At 47.0% G+C, this 14,609-nt stretch overlaps 1 protein-coding gene across 1 annotated transcript in view; it reads left to right on the top strand.

The window, feature by feature from the left end:
• The window catches only part of HKDC1 (hexokinase domain containing 1), a 40,591-nt gene that overhangs the window by 10,931 nt on the left and 15,051 nt on the right, over nucleotides 1-14,609 (top strand). The window contains exons 5-12 of the mRNA XM_054572428.1: nucleotides 2,055-2,150; nucleotides 3,223-3,322; nucleotides 5,456-5,639; nucleotides 8,389-8,544; nucleotides 9,631-9,864; nucleotides 10,694-10,998; nucleotides 12,529-12,674; nucleotides 12,763-12,882. Coding sequence (XP_054428403.1) covers nucleotides 2,055-2,150; nucleotides 3,223-3,322; nucleotides 5,456-5,639; nucleotides 8,389-8,544; nucleotides 9,631-9,864; nucleotides 10,694-10,998; nucleotides 12,529-12,674; nucleotides 12,763-12,882 — 1,341 coding nt within the window. The remainder of the gene's footprint in view (nucleotides 1-2,054; nucleotides 2,151-3,222; nucleotides 3,323-5,455; nucleotides 5,640-8,388; nucleotides 8,545-9,630; nucleotides 9,865-10,693; nucleotides 10,999-12,528; nucleotides 12,675-12,762; nucleotides 12,883-14,609) is intronic.

The raw sequence follows: 14,609 nt of genomic DNA, 5'->3' as shown, positions 1-14,609 counted from the left end.
GGAACAGAGATCCCAGGGAGGCGAAGAAAACTCTCAAGCTCTGTGGGAGCTAATTTCACTTTGAGAATCAAACTTGCCTATTTTCTTGATAATTAAGGGTGAATGTATGGTTTGCCCATCAGGATTTTGGCATTTATCTAAGTCAAATGCCCACAGCGTCTAAAAATAATAATGATGTACCTCAGATTTTAATGCAGTATCTTGCACTACTTTTATATTTAAGATTGTAGCTCAGAGAGGTTACAAGGCCACACAGCCAAAGTGACTCACCCCAAGCTCACGAACCCCTGATCGAACTGCCTTTTCAGAAAGACACAGCTCTAGAATTTCATTCAAATATCAGCAGGTGCCTGAAAGCATTTTGACCCATTTTGTGACATATTCCAATAAGGAGTTTCAAGTAACATTTAAACTAGGGAAGGGCGCTTGATTATATCGAGAAAGTGAGAAATGCTTATATTCATCAAAGTCTAGTTGAATTACTTGTATTTTATAAAATTTCCTCCCAAACTTCCTATCAGTGAAGTTGAAAGTTAGGAAGAAAAGCTTTAGACGCAGGAAGTGAGTTAATAATAATAACTGAGTGCGGGCATAGCCACCTAACTGCGGTTTGCAGCAGGTGTCGATTCTGCGGCACTAACATACAGGCTCTTGGAGGAGGTGGTCGGACTGGCCAAATAAGTGCAGAAGGAGGACGGAGGGGACGTCCTCGTGAAAGGCGCCTGGCTCAGGGGTCTTCTTTGTGACTCTAAAAAATGATTAAAGAAGGTAAGGGCGTGAAAATTAAGAGAAGACATCAATTTCTTTATCTTGTCTTTTTTTTTTTAATGAAAGAGCAGAAAAGTCTTAGCTGAAGAGAAATTTCTGTGTGTGTGTATGTGTTTCTAATGATAAAAATGGTAATATTTGTTCGAGATAGGAAAAACACAAAGAGAGAGGGAGAGGGAGAGAGAGACTGAATACTTTAAGGAAGAAAATAGAAATCACCTGTAATCCCCATCTTCAGAGATACCTGCTACTAGAATTGGGTTTTCAGGCCTATTATTATATATAGTTTTAAAAAATATAGTTGTATGCACTGCTTTTTTTGGTCACAGTATATCACACGCATTTATTCCTTCCTCCTCCATATATCCTGCCCCCAGCAGGTTCCACATTGTTGTCCCTAGGACCTTTTTGGCAGGGACACCAAAGGTGAAGCGTGGATGTTACCGTAGCCAGTGAAGGCGGAAGGTAGGGAGAGTGACCACTAGGCGGTGCTATGGTGCAGGGGGAGAGCCTGGTCTCAAGCGGGGAGTCGGAGACAAGCGTTCCGGCTGAGCTCCGCCCGTCACTCCCTGTGAGACCTTGAGCGACTATAAATCTCAGCGTCGTTATCACTAAATGGATGGGACTGGGAAGATGCGGTCAGGGTGTCTGTGAGTTTGGGCTCAGCTACTCTTGACTGTGCGGCCTTCCACAGCTCTAAATCTCTAAGAACTCGTCCAGCCTGAAAAATTCTGATTGTTCGCTAGTTTAGATGTGAAACTCTTGGGAAATACCAATTTTAAGCAAATACCTGATAATGCAAATTGAGAACCATTTCTGTGGTTGAAATGAAGTTCCCGAGGGAGTTCTAACACCATGTGAGTTCTGTTTTGCAGACCTGGCAAACCATACATTCTGCACACATGACATGTATCTACCACACACCAGGAATTTCCATCAGAGCATTCCTGTGACAGAGGCAGGGAAGTGACATTTCCATTTTACAGATGAGTAAACTGAGCCCTAGAGAGGTTAAATGGCTGTCTGATGTCTTGTGAATCCAAGTGTTCTGACTCTTTAGCAATTATCCTTTCTGCCACTATGTGTAACATGTCAAACTGCTCAGATGGGGATAATAAAGATGCTTAAATTATTAGAAAAGGCCTCTGAAGAAATATTAAAAGACTTGGGGTGATTCAGCTTAAAGAAGAGAAGAGAGGGGGTTGTACTTTAAACAAAATTCCCGCAGCTCATTTTCAGAACTGAGTGCCCTCTTTGTTTAGACTGGATCTGAATTCTTCCCTCAGGGTGTCCTGCTTTCATGGACCAAGAAGTTCAAGGCCCGGGGAGTTCAGGGCACAGATGTAGTGAGCTGTCTAACCAAAGCCCTGAAAAACCATAAGGTGAGGAGTTCACCTCAGCCTGGGGAGGTCTGCCAGTCGCAGCCCCGTTTCCTTGAGGGCGGGGTCTCACCCTGTGCCTGGCCGGGGCGGCGGGTTGGGAGGGAGGAGGATGGGAAAAGGAGCCCGTCTCAGGGAAGGTCTCCTGTGGTACCGATGAGGCCACTTTGGATAAACCCACTGGTGAGCCTTGCTATGTGGAGCTTGTCCCAGCTACTGCTGAAAGGTGGGCTGCACTCCCCCGGGGTCTCCCCAACTGCCACAGCCCCTGGGGAGGGGGGTGCGGGTCGCGGTTAGACCCTGTGCTGTGTGTAATGCTCCAACCGCCACCTCTCCTCTCGGAGTCTTAAAAGATCCCTTTCTTTCCAGTCTGGTTCTCTATTCCACTTCCATTCTCTATTAGTTGAATATCTGTATTTGTTTAATAAATTTTATAATAATCTGAAAGCAACTCCTTGCTAGTCGAAGAGTACACAAATAAACCCAGATTATTTGTTACCCTGACAGCAAGAGGACTATTTTGATGTATACACTTCCATTTTTTTTTTTTTGTTTTTCTTTTCAAAGCTGCGATCGTATTCTTTGGTAGTCCGTGTTTTTCTCTTGTTGTTTTCATTTTATTTTAAAATAGTCTCCCAAACCTCGGGGAACAGCGGTGCAATAGCCCAGGCCGACTTGGCAGAATGGGGAGCCCAGGCGGGAAGACCATGGTCCTGCCCACAGAGAGGACGTCAGTGTCTTCTGGAAACACCTTTGCTTCCAGGATACACATGCTTTCCTCAGGGCCCCTCAAACTGGGGCTGGAGTCCGGTGGGCATCCCTCATGTTTCCATTGCACAGAGGCCTTCAGCCATAAAGCAGGGACAAGGGTTCCCCTCGCCAACTGCTCTTTTCCCCGCCCAGACCCCTGAACCTTGACAAAAGCCTGGCTTCTTTCAGGCAGGCCTAGTGATCACTAGGCATGATCTAGTGATTTTCTCAACCAAGTCGCCATCACTGCTTTTGATTTCTCTGTGGGAAGACATAATACCCTCTTCCCTCCCACTGATGCCCTCTGGGGCTTGTGTTCCAACAGGACCTCGATGTGGATATCCTGGCCTTGGTCAATGACACTGTGGGAACCATGATGACGTGTGCCTATGACGATCCCTACTGTGAAGTTGGCATCATCATTGGTACTCAATTTGGCTTGCTTTTTGGGGATGGGAGAACAGGGCTGGCTTAGGATTTAGTTTCAGCAAACTCTGAGTAAATTGTAGGAAGGGTATTGCTGCTTTCTGCTTAGGAGAAGATGAAAAATGAGTGCGCACATCCATCCATTCATTCGACAAGTACGGAATTTACTAAGTGCCTATGGTGTGGCAGGCCCTGGCTCTGCACCGGGTTCCCAGTGGTAAGTTAACACTCAGAGGTTCCTGTGCTCCTGGAGCTTTTAGTGGGGAAGTGGGTAGAAGGCAAAAAAGGCCTAAATAAATAAGACAGTTTCAGGTAGTGCCGACTGTGATAAAGCAAACAAAGCAGGATGAGGTGACAGAGAGTGAGTACGATGGGTGGTCAGGGCAGGACTCTCAGAGGGTCCATTTGAGCAGGCGCCTCAGCAGCGAGGAGGAGGGAGCAGAGTGGAGATCAAGAGGCGAGCCCTTGGCAAAGGAAAGAGGGAACCTATGGCCTCTGGGACGAGAACGAGGAGCCCAGAAAGGCTGAGGGCGGACTGAGCCAAAGAGAAGGCTGAGAGTGGCAGGGCATTCAGGTTAGAGAGGGGACGGGATTGCATAGGTCACAGACATGGTCACTGTAGGGTCTTTGGCTTCTGCCCCAAGGGAGACAGGAAGGCTCTGGAGGACGTTGGGTGGGGGTTGGATAAATGGGGCGTGCATTTTTTAAAAGCTCATTTTGGCTGCTGTGTGCAGAATTGACTATTTGGGGCAATAGTGGAAGCAAGGTGACCAGCCAAGAGACGACTGCACTGTGTAGGTGAGACGTGGGGGCAGCCTGGACCAGGGAGGTGGCAGTGCAGTGGAGGTGTCCGGTGGGTGGTGTCTGAGCTGGGAGGGGCCCCGCCGGAGGGGTCCGTGGGAAGGCAGTGTGCGGGACCCGTAAAGCCAAATGGAGCGGATTTAAAGGCTGTTCTTGTATATCCCTTTCCCCCTCCTCATTCCTTTATTGTTATTGGGAGAAGTTTTCTGAACTGCTGTTTCTTCACCTCTAACCCCATTGCCCTCAGCCTGACTTTCCCAAAGAGTGGGATCCTTACACCGGAGGGGCTTGACCTGCCTTCCTGTTTCTGGAGCCTCAGGGGGGGGCTCACGCCGGCCCCAGCGTGCAGCGGCTGCCGCTGAGTCTGTCCTAGGGACTCCGTCAGGGAACCCGACACAGTGCCCACGTCTGCGCGTGCGTGCCCTGCCTAAACAGTGTCCCCGCTTTCCCGAGAAAGCTTTTTCCAAATGATGTATTACATTTTACCTCTCTGCATTTCTTATTTCTCATGTTGGCCTTAAAATCCTCAGACCAGAGATCAGCCAGGGGAAGATACTTGTGGGAAGGGTATTGGTGCTTTCCGCTTAATTTTTCATGAAGAAACAGCTTTATTGAGGCATACAAATTTTCTCATCTTAGGTGTACATACAGTTCAGTAAATTTTAGTGAATTTACAGTTTTGTAACCATCGCCACTATTTAATGTTAGGACATTTCCATCATCCTGATAGGTGCCAAACAGATGGTGCCCATTTGCAGTCACTCCCTGGTGCTCAAATGTTTGAGGCACTTCCTTGGAGTGATTTTGTGCTGGAACAATGAAATTTTGCTTTCCCGTGTGATAACTAATCACTGTCAAATATAAGGATGTAGCCTATGCTAGGAACAATTTGTGGCAGGTCATGAATAAAGAATATTTTCACTATCAAATAGAGAAGAGATTAAGTAGCTTAGGGAAAGGATTTAAGAAAATTACCGTGGGTTGGCAATTAAAAAAAGAATAAGATTAGGTTAACTCATCCTCCTCTTTGTTCAATGTGCTTTGTCAGCTTTCGTACATATTCAGTAGGGACTTCTTCACAATTGGCTTCAGTCATAACAGCAAACCATTAACAGCCGAGAAGTATGGACTTGACATGTCAGCTTCATTCCTCATGAGCTCCCCGGGCTTGCCAAAGCTGCTCCCCTCAGCGAGAACCGGCCCTGTGTGCGAGTGGATCAAAAGCACTTTGTGCGATATTCAGAGAACTCTCAGGCAGTTTCGAGTTCTCCCTGCTTTTGCCCAGTGGGGAGTCCTTCCGTCTTTGCATCTTCCCTCGATCCCTTGTTCAGGCACCGGCTCCAACGCGTGCTACATGGAGGACATGAGCAACATCGACCTGGTGGAAGGCGACGAGGGGAGGATGTGCATCAACACCGAGTGGGGGGCCTTTGGGGACGATGGGGCCCTGGAAGACATCCGCACGGAGTTTGACCGCGATCTGGACCTCGGCTCTCTCAACCCTGGGAAGCAGTTGTGAGTACCCTTGTGCTATAAGCTGGTCATCAGCCCCAGGAAATACCTACTCACCCAGGACACTTTACACCTGGAAGGCTTTTTAGTTGCAACAAGTTATCCATCACAATGAGTTTAGGAGGCAAGGTTTGTATTTTAATTGCATTGGGCAGATGAGGAAATGAAGCCAAGGAAATGGAGTGATTTTGCTTTGGTCATCACCTAATTCTAATTCAATCCATATTTCTGGAGCGTGTGTGTGTGAGGCAGGGGACATACAGCTATGAACCAGGTGACTTGGGCCTTGCCCTCTGGGTGCATCTGTGTGAGTGGCCACAGAACAAACCAGTGCCGCCCGAGGCCTGATCACCTGTGCGATTCCTTCCCAGCCTCGGGTCTCCCGGGCCCTTTCTCAGCCCTCACCCCACTCGCCTGTGGTAGATGCGCTGGGGTCTGGCTCAGCTCTGTCTGCATGCTGAGCTCCTGAAGGCAGGCTCTGCATGTCACTTGTCTTTCCTTTCTACACACTGTCTCACACATTATCACAACTCATTAAGTGTTCAGTGGAAAAACATTAAAAATTGAAAAAAAAAATTTCAGATTTATACAAAAGTTGAGAAAATCATACAAAATTCCCCTTCATTCAGATTTCCTAAATAGTAACATTCTCTCTCTCTGTATGTTTGTATAGACTATATACATATAATAATACATAGATACATAAAACACACATATGTCTGTATAAAATTATCTTTCTGAACCATTTGAGACTAAGTTGCATACATAATATCCCTTCACTCCTCAATACATCAGAGTGTATGACCTGAAACAAGTACATTCTCTAACATTACCAAAGTATAATGATCAAAATTAGGGAATTAATACATAGTTTAATATCTGATTTACAGACCTTATTCAAAATTCACCAGCTGACCCACTAATGTCCTTTATGAAAAAGAAAATGGTTGTCCCGGTCCTCACTCCAACCCAGGATCACACATTGTGCTTTGCTGCCATGTCTCTTTACCTCCTTTAATCTTGAGCACTTCTGTGGTATCTCTTTGTTTTTCATGATCGTGATGCATGCAAAGCCACTTATTTTACAGAATGTCCCTCAATTTGGATTTGTCTGATGCTTCCTCACAACTAGATTCAGGTGACGAATTTTTTCAGGGACTATCCCACAGGTGGCATGTGTGTCCTCTTCAGTGCCTTGTATCTGGGGCACGTGTTTGTTTCATTACTGGTGATGCCAACTTGAACTGCTTGGTTAAGGGGATGTGCAACAGGTGTCTCCACCATAGGTTTTTTATTATTCCCTCTGCAATGAATAAGTATCTGGTGAAGAGATATTTGAGATGATGAACGTATCCTGTTCTTCATTACACGTCCATTTTCTAGTTTTGGCATCCATCGATGAATTTCTTTTTTTAAATATTTAAATTTTATTTTTATTTTTTAACTTTGTTTTTAGGTCAATTTCTAAACCCATCATTTCCTCTGTTTATTTGTTGCTATTCTACTCTAAGGAAGAGCCTTTTTATCCCTTCCATTTATCTATTTTTACTAATATGGACTCATGGATTTAAAAAAAATTTCGTGGGTTATAATCTCTTCCTATCATGATTTATTTTGATCAAAATTTTCAGATTTGGCCAGTGGAGTCCCCTTCAAGCTGGTCCCTACATTTTTTGGACATGTTTCCATCGGTGTTGTTTTTCTGGCCCAGTAAGATGCTCCAGGTTCATTGTGTGTTTTCCCAGCCCCAGCCGTGGGATCCACCGTTTTTCCAAGAAGTCGTGGTGAATCAGCAGTTTAAGTACCTCCTAGAAAACATTTAAACACAGACATGCACACGTGGAAGGTACATTTCTGCTTCGCACGTGCTGCTCCCCCGCGCACAACCTGTTCGATGGCCATGCAGAGCAGGCCCGGCCCGAGGAGGCAGAGCCCATTCTTTTTTTGACTTTGTCATCCTTGCCCTCTCCATGTCACTTAAAATAATTTCCACTCCCCCAAAGCCGACCTGGATTTCTTTTGTCTTTTGCTTCTGCCATGTTCTAAGATCTTTCTTTAAAGATTTTTTTAAAAAATGTATTTACTTCTAGAAAGAAGGGGAGGGAGAGAAACAACAATGTGTGAGATGTTCTAAGATTTTTAATAATGAAATAGGTCAAGTTGATTAGGAAAGAGGTTGTCCTTGATTTTCTACCTTATTATATTTGGAGAATAAAAATGATATTTAATAGTTTACCTGGGAAATAGTTTACCTGGAAATGATAAGCAAAAGCTTGGTGGATGCAGAGTCAGAGTCCAGGTGGAGGCAGCCTGGTGGGATCTTTCATCCGCCTTTCCGTGCAACCTCCCTGGGGCTCTCCAAGGCCGCCTCGCAGACACAGCTTCTTTCTCTCTTGGACGGAAGCTTGGGAGCACCTGAAACTTGGATGTGTCGTGTCATGATTGGGGAAAGTACCTGAGTCCCTAAAGCTGGTATTCCTAATGCCTACTATGACAATGAGACCCCCATGGCCAGGGGCGCTTAAGATAAATATTCTTGGAATCAAGCACTTTGTGAGCAGGAAAGAATCTTAGATCTCCTCTAGTTTAGTCCTCCCGTTTTATAGGTGAGGAGAAGGCGTCCCAAGCCGGGACGGGGCAGAGGCCTCCTGACCTGTGGAGCAACCCTTCCACCACTCATGCTCCAGGCTGTGGGAGAGGATGCTGCATAGCCAAAGGCGCTTCTGCCACAGATCTGTTCACCAAATTGCAGGTTTGAGAAGATGATCAGCGGCCTGTACCTAGGCGAACTCGTCAGGCTCATCTTGCTGAAGATGGCCAAGGCAGGCCTCCTGTTTGGTGGCAAGAAATCCTCCAGCCTCCACACCAAGGGCGCGATTGAGACCCGGCACGTGGCTGCCATGGAGAAGTAAGTTGCTAACTGGGTCCCTCCCCCTCAATTCTGCAGAGGGTTAGTTCCGGGTGGGCGGCCAAGGCGGGGCATTCTCACGAACATGGACCGGAGAAAGGACCGGGTCTTCCTTTTTCACCAGAATGGTCTTAGATCTGGTCACAGCTTGAGGTGGGTGGGCAATGCCTGCCATGTCTCAGATGTGGCTTCTTGCTGGTCTCATCGGCCTGGGATTCTGCTGATGGAGGTCTATACCCTCTTCATGTTTTGTTGCTTCCCGCCTTCCTAAAATGGTGATTTATAAAGTTTTTAGGGTCACAGGCCACTTTGAGAATCTGACTCAAGTTCTAGACCAAAATGTACGCATATGCATACAATTTTACTTATAATATCAGGACATCTTTGGACCCGTTAAAGCCCATTCATGGAATCCAAGTTAAGAACTCCTGCTACAGCCAGAGCCTTCTCTACCTGGTCCTCTTGGGGACTGGCTTTGGCTTTGGTGACCTGAGGCCTCATACACAGGTCCCTGCAATGGGGCCTAGCCCCAGTCAACTCAGAGTCCTCTTCCTCCAGCTTAGAAAGCCTGGCTCTTGACTTGAGCTTTGTAATCAGTTTAGATTCTGAGCTCAGCACAATGACACCTGACTCCCAGAGTCTGTATTTGTGCAGAGCTTGGCAGTGACTGAGTTTCAGCAAAAGGGGCAGTATAGTACAAGGTGGTTAAAAGGGTGGACTCTGTAATCTAATTGCCTGCGTTGAAATCCTGGCCCTTGTACCTACTAGCTGTGTGACTGTGGACAAGTTACTTGCCCTCTCTGTGCCTTAGGCCTCTCTTCTGTACAATATGGTAATGACAGAATTTCCCCCAGGACTGTTGTGAGGATTGAGTTCATACATGTCAAATCCTTAGACAACTGCCTGGTACATAGTGAGTGCTCAGTAAATGGTAGCTCCTATGGTTGGTTTTTATATTCTTCTTCTTCTTGTATCACTATGTGCCAGCCTGTTTATTTTCACAGTCCTGAGAAAGGAGAAAGCTGGTTCTCCGAGGGGGACTTCCACGGGGTGGAAAAAGGCCTCTCACCCCTATCCTCTGGCCAGGTATAAAGAAGGCCTTGCCAATACGAGGGAGATCCTCTCAGATCTGGGCCTGGAGCCTTCAGAGGCCGACTGCATTGCGGTCCAGCATGTCTGCACCATCGTCTCCTTCCGGTCAGCCAATCTCTGTGCGGCGGCCCTCGCAGCCATCCTGACACGCCTCCGGGAGAATAAGAAGCTGGCGCGGCTGCGGACCACCGTGGGCGTGGATGGCACACTCTACAAGATACACCCTCAGTGAGTGCTGCCTGCCAGCCCACACCCCTACAAACGTGTCTCCCCTGGAAGAGAGTTCCCATGCTCTCTTTAAGCCAAGCTGCTTCTCTGGAGCCCAGCATCTCCTGTTGGTTCTGAGAATTCAGGGCAAAGGCTGAATTCAGAGACTGCATCCATCTAGCTGGCTGGGTTGCTTTGGGGGATCATTCTTAAAGAAATACTCTGCTATAGCCACCAATTGCCTGACTCGCAAGGCCATCCATTTCTGTGTTTAGCCATCTGGCCACCCATCTATCCATCTGTTCATCTATCTGCCCATTATAATTGACTACCTACTGCGTGGTAAGATTGGAAAAATACACCTAGTTATAGATAAGGAAAAGTTGGGATGGCAGAGGTTGCCAAGTTCCCATGAAGGATACTGCTAGGAAAACATGTGGAAATGAGAATTTCCCAGACGGAAGCAGTGCAAAAATGTCTCTGGCTAACAGAGGTGATACTGAAGGTCAGGTGGGTACTCCTGGAAAGAGCTGGGGACAGGACACTTCCCCTTTGGGTAGAGAAGGCATTTGGCCAATACGTTACGCATGGACATGCCCTGTTAGTTGAAATATCAGTGGTAAAATAGCCACTTCTTTGAGCCTCCCAAGTGTCCTTTCCACTGCCCCAGCTGCCCAGTCGCTCCCCCGGTCACGCCCTGCCCCTGCACCATCTAGCAACTAAGCCAGTGAGTCCTGGCCCAGCGGAGCCCCCCAGGACCCCATCCCACTGCTACCCCTGTGTCTGTTCCCATTGGCTGGGCCCGGGCCTTTATGAGCATCACGTATTTTGCCATCACCCCTGCCTTCAGATACCCAAAACGCCTGCACAAGGTGGTGAGGAGACTGGTCCCGAACTGTGACGTCCGCTTCCTCCTGTCGGAGAGTGGCAGCACCAAGGGGGCAGCCATGGTGACAGCGGTGGCCTGCCGGGTGCAGGCCCAGCGGAAGCAGATTGACAAGGTGCTAGCTCTGTTCCAGCTGACCCGAGAGCAACTGGTGGGTGTGCAGGACAAGATGCGGGCTGAGCTCGAGTACGGGCTGAAGAGGGACACCCACCTGCTGGCCACAGTCAAGATGCTGCCCACCTACGTCTGCGGGATGCCCGATGGCACAGGTGGGCCATGCACAGCTCTCGTTCCTGAGGGGCCACCGAGAACTCCCATAAATTCCTTAAGTCCAGTTAGGTCTTAAGAGCTTTGGATTCATGTCTGTAATGCGGGTGGGGTAGAAGGGCAGTACTCCATCTGAATCTATTTGCTATGGTTGCTCCCAGGCATTTGCAATGAAAATGCTTCAGTTAGGGGGTGTGTGTGTGTCTGTGAAGTTGAGACCATGGAGTGTACCCCATGTTGTCGGCAAACAGAAGACCCAGGTGCTGTCCCCAGGAGCTGCCATCTTGACACTTGGAGTTGTCTGGCGTGCCTTCCTGCCAGCTTCTCTGCCTGTCTTGCTCTTCCCTCTCATTGCTTTCTGCCCCTGACTTCAACCCCGACCTTTCTCCTGGCCCCCTGTGCTCAGCCGAGAGGAGCCACTCAACGGCGGAGTCAGCTCGTCAGTTAGTTACTTCACCTCTTTGAGCCTCAAGAACTGCACTCAGAAATAATGACCTTTGACTCATGCTTTATATCCTGTAGTTTGTTTTTGAAAATTTCATTCCATCCTCATAGTCACTTTGCATGTTACATAAAGAGAGAATGACTCTCATTTTATAGATGCCAAAACTGAGACCCCAGGAGGTTAGACGACATACTTAGGGTTGCACAGCTGTACTTGGGATCTCCCAGAAAAAAAAAAGATCTTTTCTAGAGCCAGTATCCTTTGAGTCTACAGTGGGGAGTAACTGAGAATAATAAAAATACAGTTCAATTTTTCATTCCTTCATCCCTTTTATCTTTATGCCTTCATCTCTCAAAGTTTTATTAAGCAGCCACTATATGTCAGGCTCTGTTCTAGTCATGATAGGTAGAACAATGAGGAAAGCACAGTCCCACCCCTTGTGAAGCTCCTGTTCTTTTGGGCTGGCAGACAATAAACAAATGCCACATGATGCCATGTAGTGACAGGTGCTGTGAAGAAAGAGCAGGATAAGGGAAAGAGTGATGTCTTTGGCAAATTCAAGGAATAGCAAGATGATTGGTGTAGCTATAGCCTAGTGAGTGGCGCAGAGAGCGGGACGAAAGGCTTCGCAGAACAGACCGATGCTCTGCGATGCTGGAGAAGTGAAAGGCCGTGGGTGGTATTAAGGGATGAACTTGATGTGGTTACATATTAGTCAGATGGGGTGTAGGAATCCTGGGAAGAGGATGGACAATTCTTCTAGGTGACACAGACAGGATGGAACCACCTTTCGAAGTCCCTGGGAGTCAGGGCAGCCTGGCCTGATTCACCCTCAAGGGCTCCTTGGGCATAAGTATCATGGGTGGCCATCACCAGACACCAAGAAGCAGGCTGGCTTCAGACAGGCTGCAAGCGCCTCCAAGGGCTCTGACGCTGTGCTCGGTGTCCTCCATGCTCCACAGGCCCCTGAGCCCGGGGGCAGGCTCGGAGTCTGCTCCTTTTTTTTGTCTCCTCTTCCTCCCAACTCCTCCACACGACTCCCTGCTCTGTGCATGGTGGTGGAACGGAGCCCTTGTTTTCTCCACAGAGAGAGGAAAGTTCCTCGCCCTGGATCTGGGGGGAACCAACTTCCGGGTCCTCCTGGTGAAGATCCGGAGTGGGCGAAGGTCAGTACGAATGTACCACAAGATCTTCGCCATCCCTCTGGAGATCATGCAGGGCACCGGCGAGGAGGTAAAAGTCAGGGTTCTATGCTCCAAGGTGCCAGCCTGCCACCCTATGTCACTGCCAGCCTGGTATGACTGCCACTCTCTCCCTGTAGCTGTTTGACCACATCGTGCAGTGCATCGCAGACTTCCTGGACTACATGGGCCTCAAGGGAGCCCAGCTGCCTCTGGGCTTCACGTTCTCATTTCCCTGCAGGCAGACAAGCCTTGATAAGGTAAGACAGCGCCCCCATCACAGCCAGCCCCGGGGGCTTCCTTCCTTGGCTGGGGGAATCTCAAGGTACCTCTGAGTCACTCTTCGTGTTATTCAGGGGACTTAGGTCAGGGTAGCCGGAGAAACATGATTGAGAATTTTAACCATTTAACTTTTCTATTATGTTGCATTTTTCATTATTATTTTTTAGATTGAACTTCACAAAAGAATTGAGGGTAATAAACAATAAAAGGACATGTACATAAGAGCACTGTTAAAAGAGGTCAGGTCACATAATGCAAAGGGAGAAAGAGTCAATGACCAGTTAAGGCCATTGTAACACTCAGGCAGTGCTATTGCGTGTGTCTCTGGGGAGCCCTCGTAAACGGGGAGCACTGTGCGCTGCAGGGTTTTTAGCATCTGATGAGCAAAAGCTTACCAGCGCATCAGAAGAAATGCTTTTCTGTCCTAATATTAGACTCTCAGAAGAAATTTTTCACCTGGACACTTATCTAACTGACATTGAAGAACATCAAGAACAATAATTTTAATACATTATTCATAATAATTTAGAAACATGTATCACAAGGTCTTTCTTGAAATTCTTGGGTAAAAGTACCATTCACCAGTGCATGACTGTGGAGCTCTGTCTCTCTCTGACAGGCTCATGACAACCAAGGCATAAAAGCTGATCGCCACTCCTGAGCTTAGGGGGAAAACTCTGCCCAGCCCAGCAAGTCAACCAGGGCACCCATGGCAGTGATAAGAAGAATGATAGCAAAGATTTGTTAAGATTTTAATTCACTCAGTGTCTCCATGAGGTATACACTGTTTTTGTTTTGCTGTATTTTAATCATTTTTTAATGATAATGGTAAAATATAGATAACATTTAACACTTTATTTTTTTAAAATTTTATGTATTGATTTTAGAGAGAGATAGGAAGGAAGAGAAAAAGAAAAAGAGTGAAACATGGATTGGTTTTTCCACTTATTTATCCATTCATGTTTGATCCTGACTGAAGACTGACCCCGTGACCTTGGCATGTTGGAACGATGCTCTAACCACCTGAGCTACCCAGCCAGGACACACTTTATTTTTAAGTGTACGGTGTTGTGGTATTAGGTACATTCACATTGTTGTGCAACCATCATCATTATCCATCTTCTGAACTTTTTCATCATCCCAAACTGAAACTTCACACCCGTTCAACACTAGCTTCCCATTCACCCCTCTACCCAGCCTCTGGCAACCACCCTGCTACTTTCTGTCTCTATGAATTTTACTTCTGTAGGTGGAATCATACTATATCCTTTTGGTATCTGTCTTATTTTACTTAGCATAATGTCCTGAAGGTTCATCCATGTTGTAGCATGTGTCAGAATTTCTTTTGTTTTTAAGGCTGAATAATATTCCATTGTACACACACACACACACACACACACACACAGTTTTTAATCACCACTTTGTAGCTGAGAAAAATGGAGGCACAGACAGGTTTAGTGAGTTGTCCAAGTTGCCAAGTTATAGAAGGTGGTGGAGGGTCCAGCCTGGCACACTGGCTGGAGACCGGGGCTCAGAGGAGGCCTGCTCTAGATGCCAGTGTTTTTGAACTATTGGGTTTTTGTCTATAATGTACAACACACCTACATGTATATAATCAAAACAAAAAAAGACCCAAGCAATAATGTCCTGATTGTATGCATTACACTCTATATTATCTATCCCACTTCATATTTCACGAGGAACC

Source organism: Pteronotus mesoamericanus, unplaced genomic scaffold (assembly GCF_021234165.1).
Source record: "Pteronotus mesoamericanus isolate MK-2021 breed Mesoamerican mustached bat unplaced genomic scaffold, CSHL_Meso_final contig_24, whole genome shotgun sequence".
Taxonomy (NCBI): Eukaryota; Metazoa; Chordata; class Mammalia; order Chiroptera; family Mormoopidae; genus Pteronotus; species Pteronotus mesoamericanus.
This window is presented reverse-complemented; position numbering and strand designations above follow the sequence as displayed.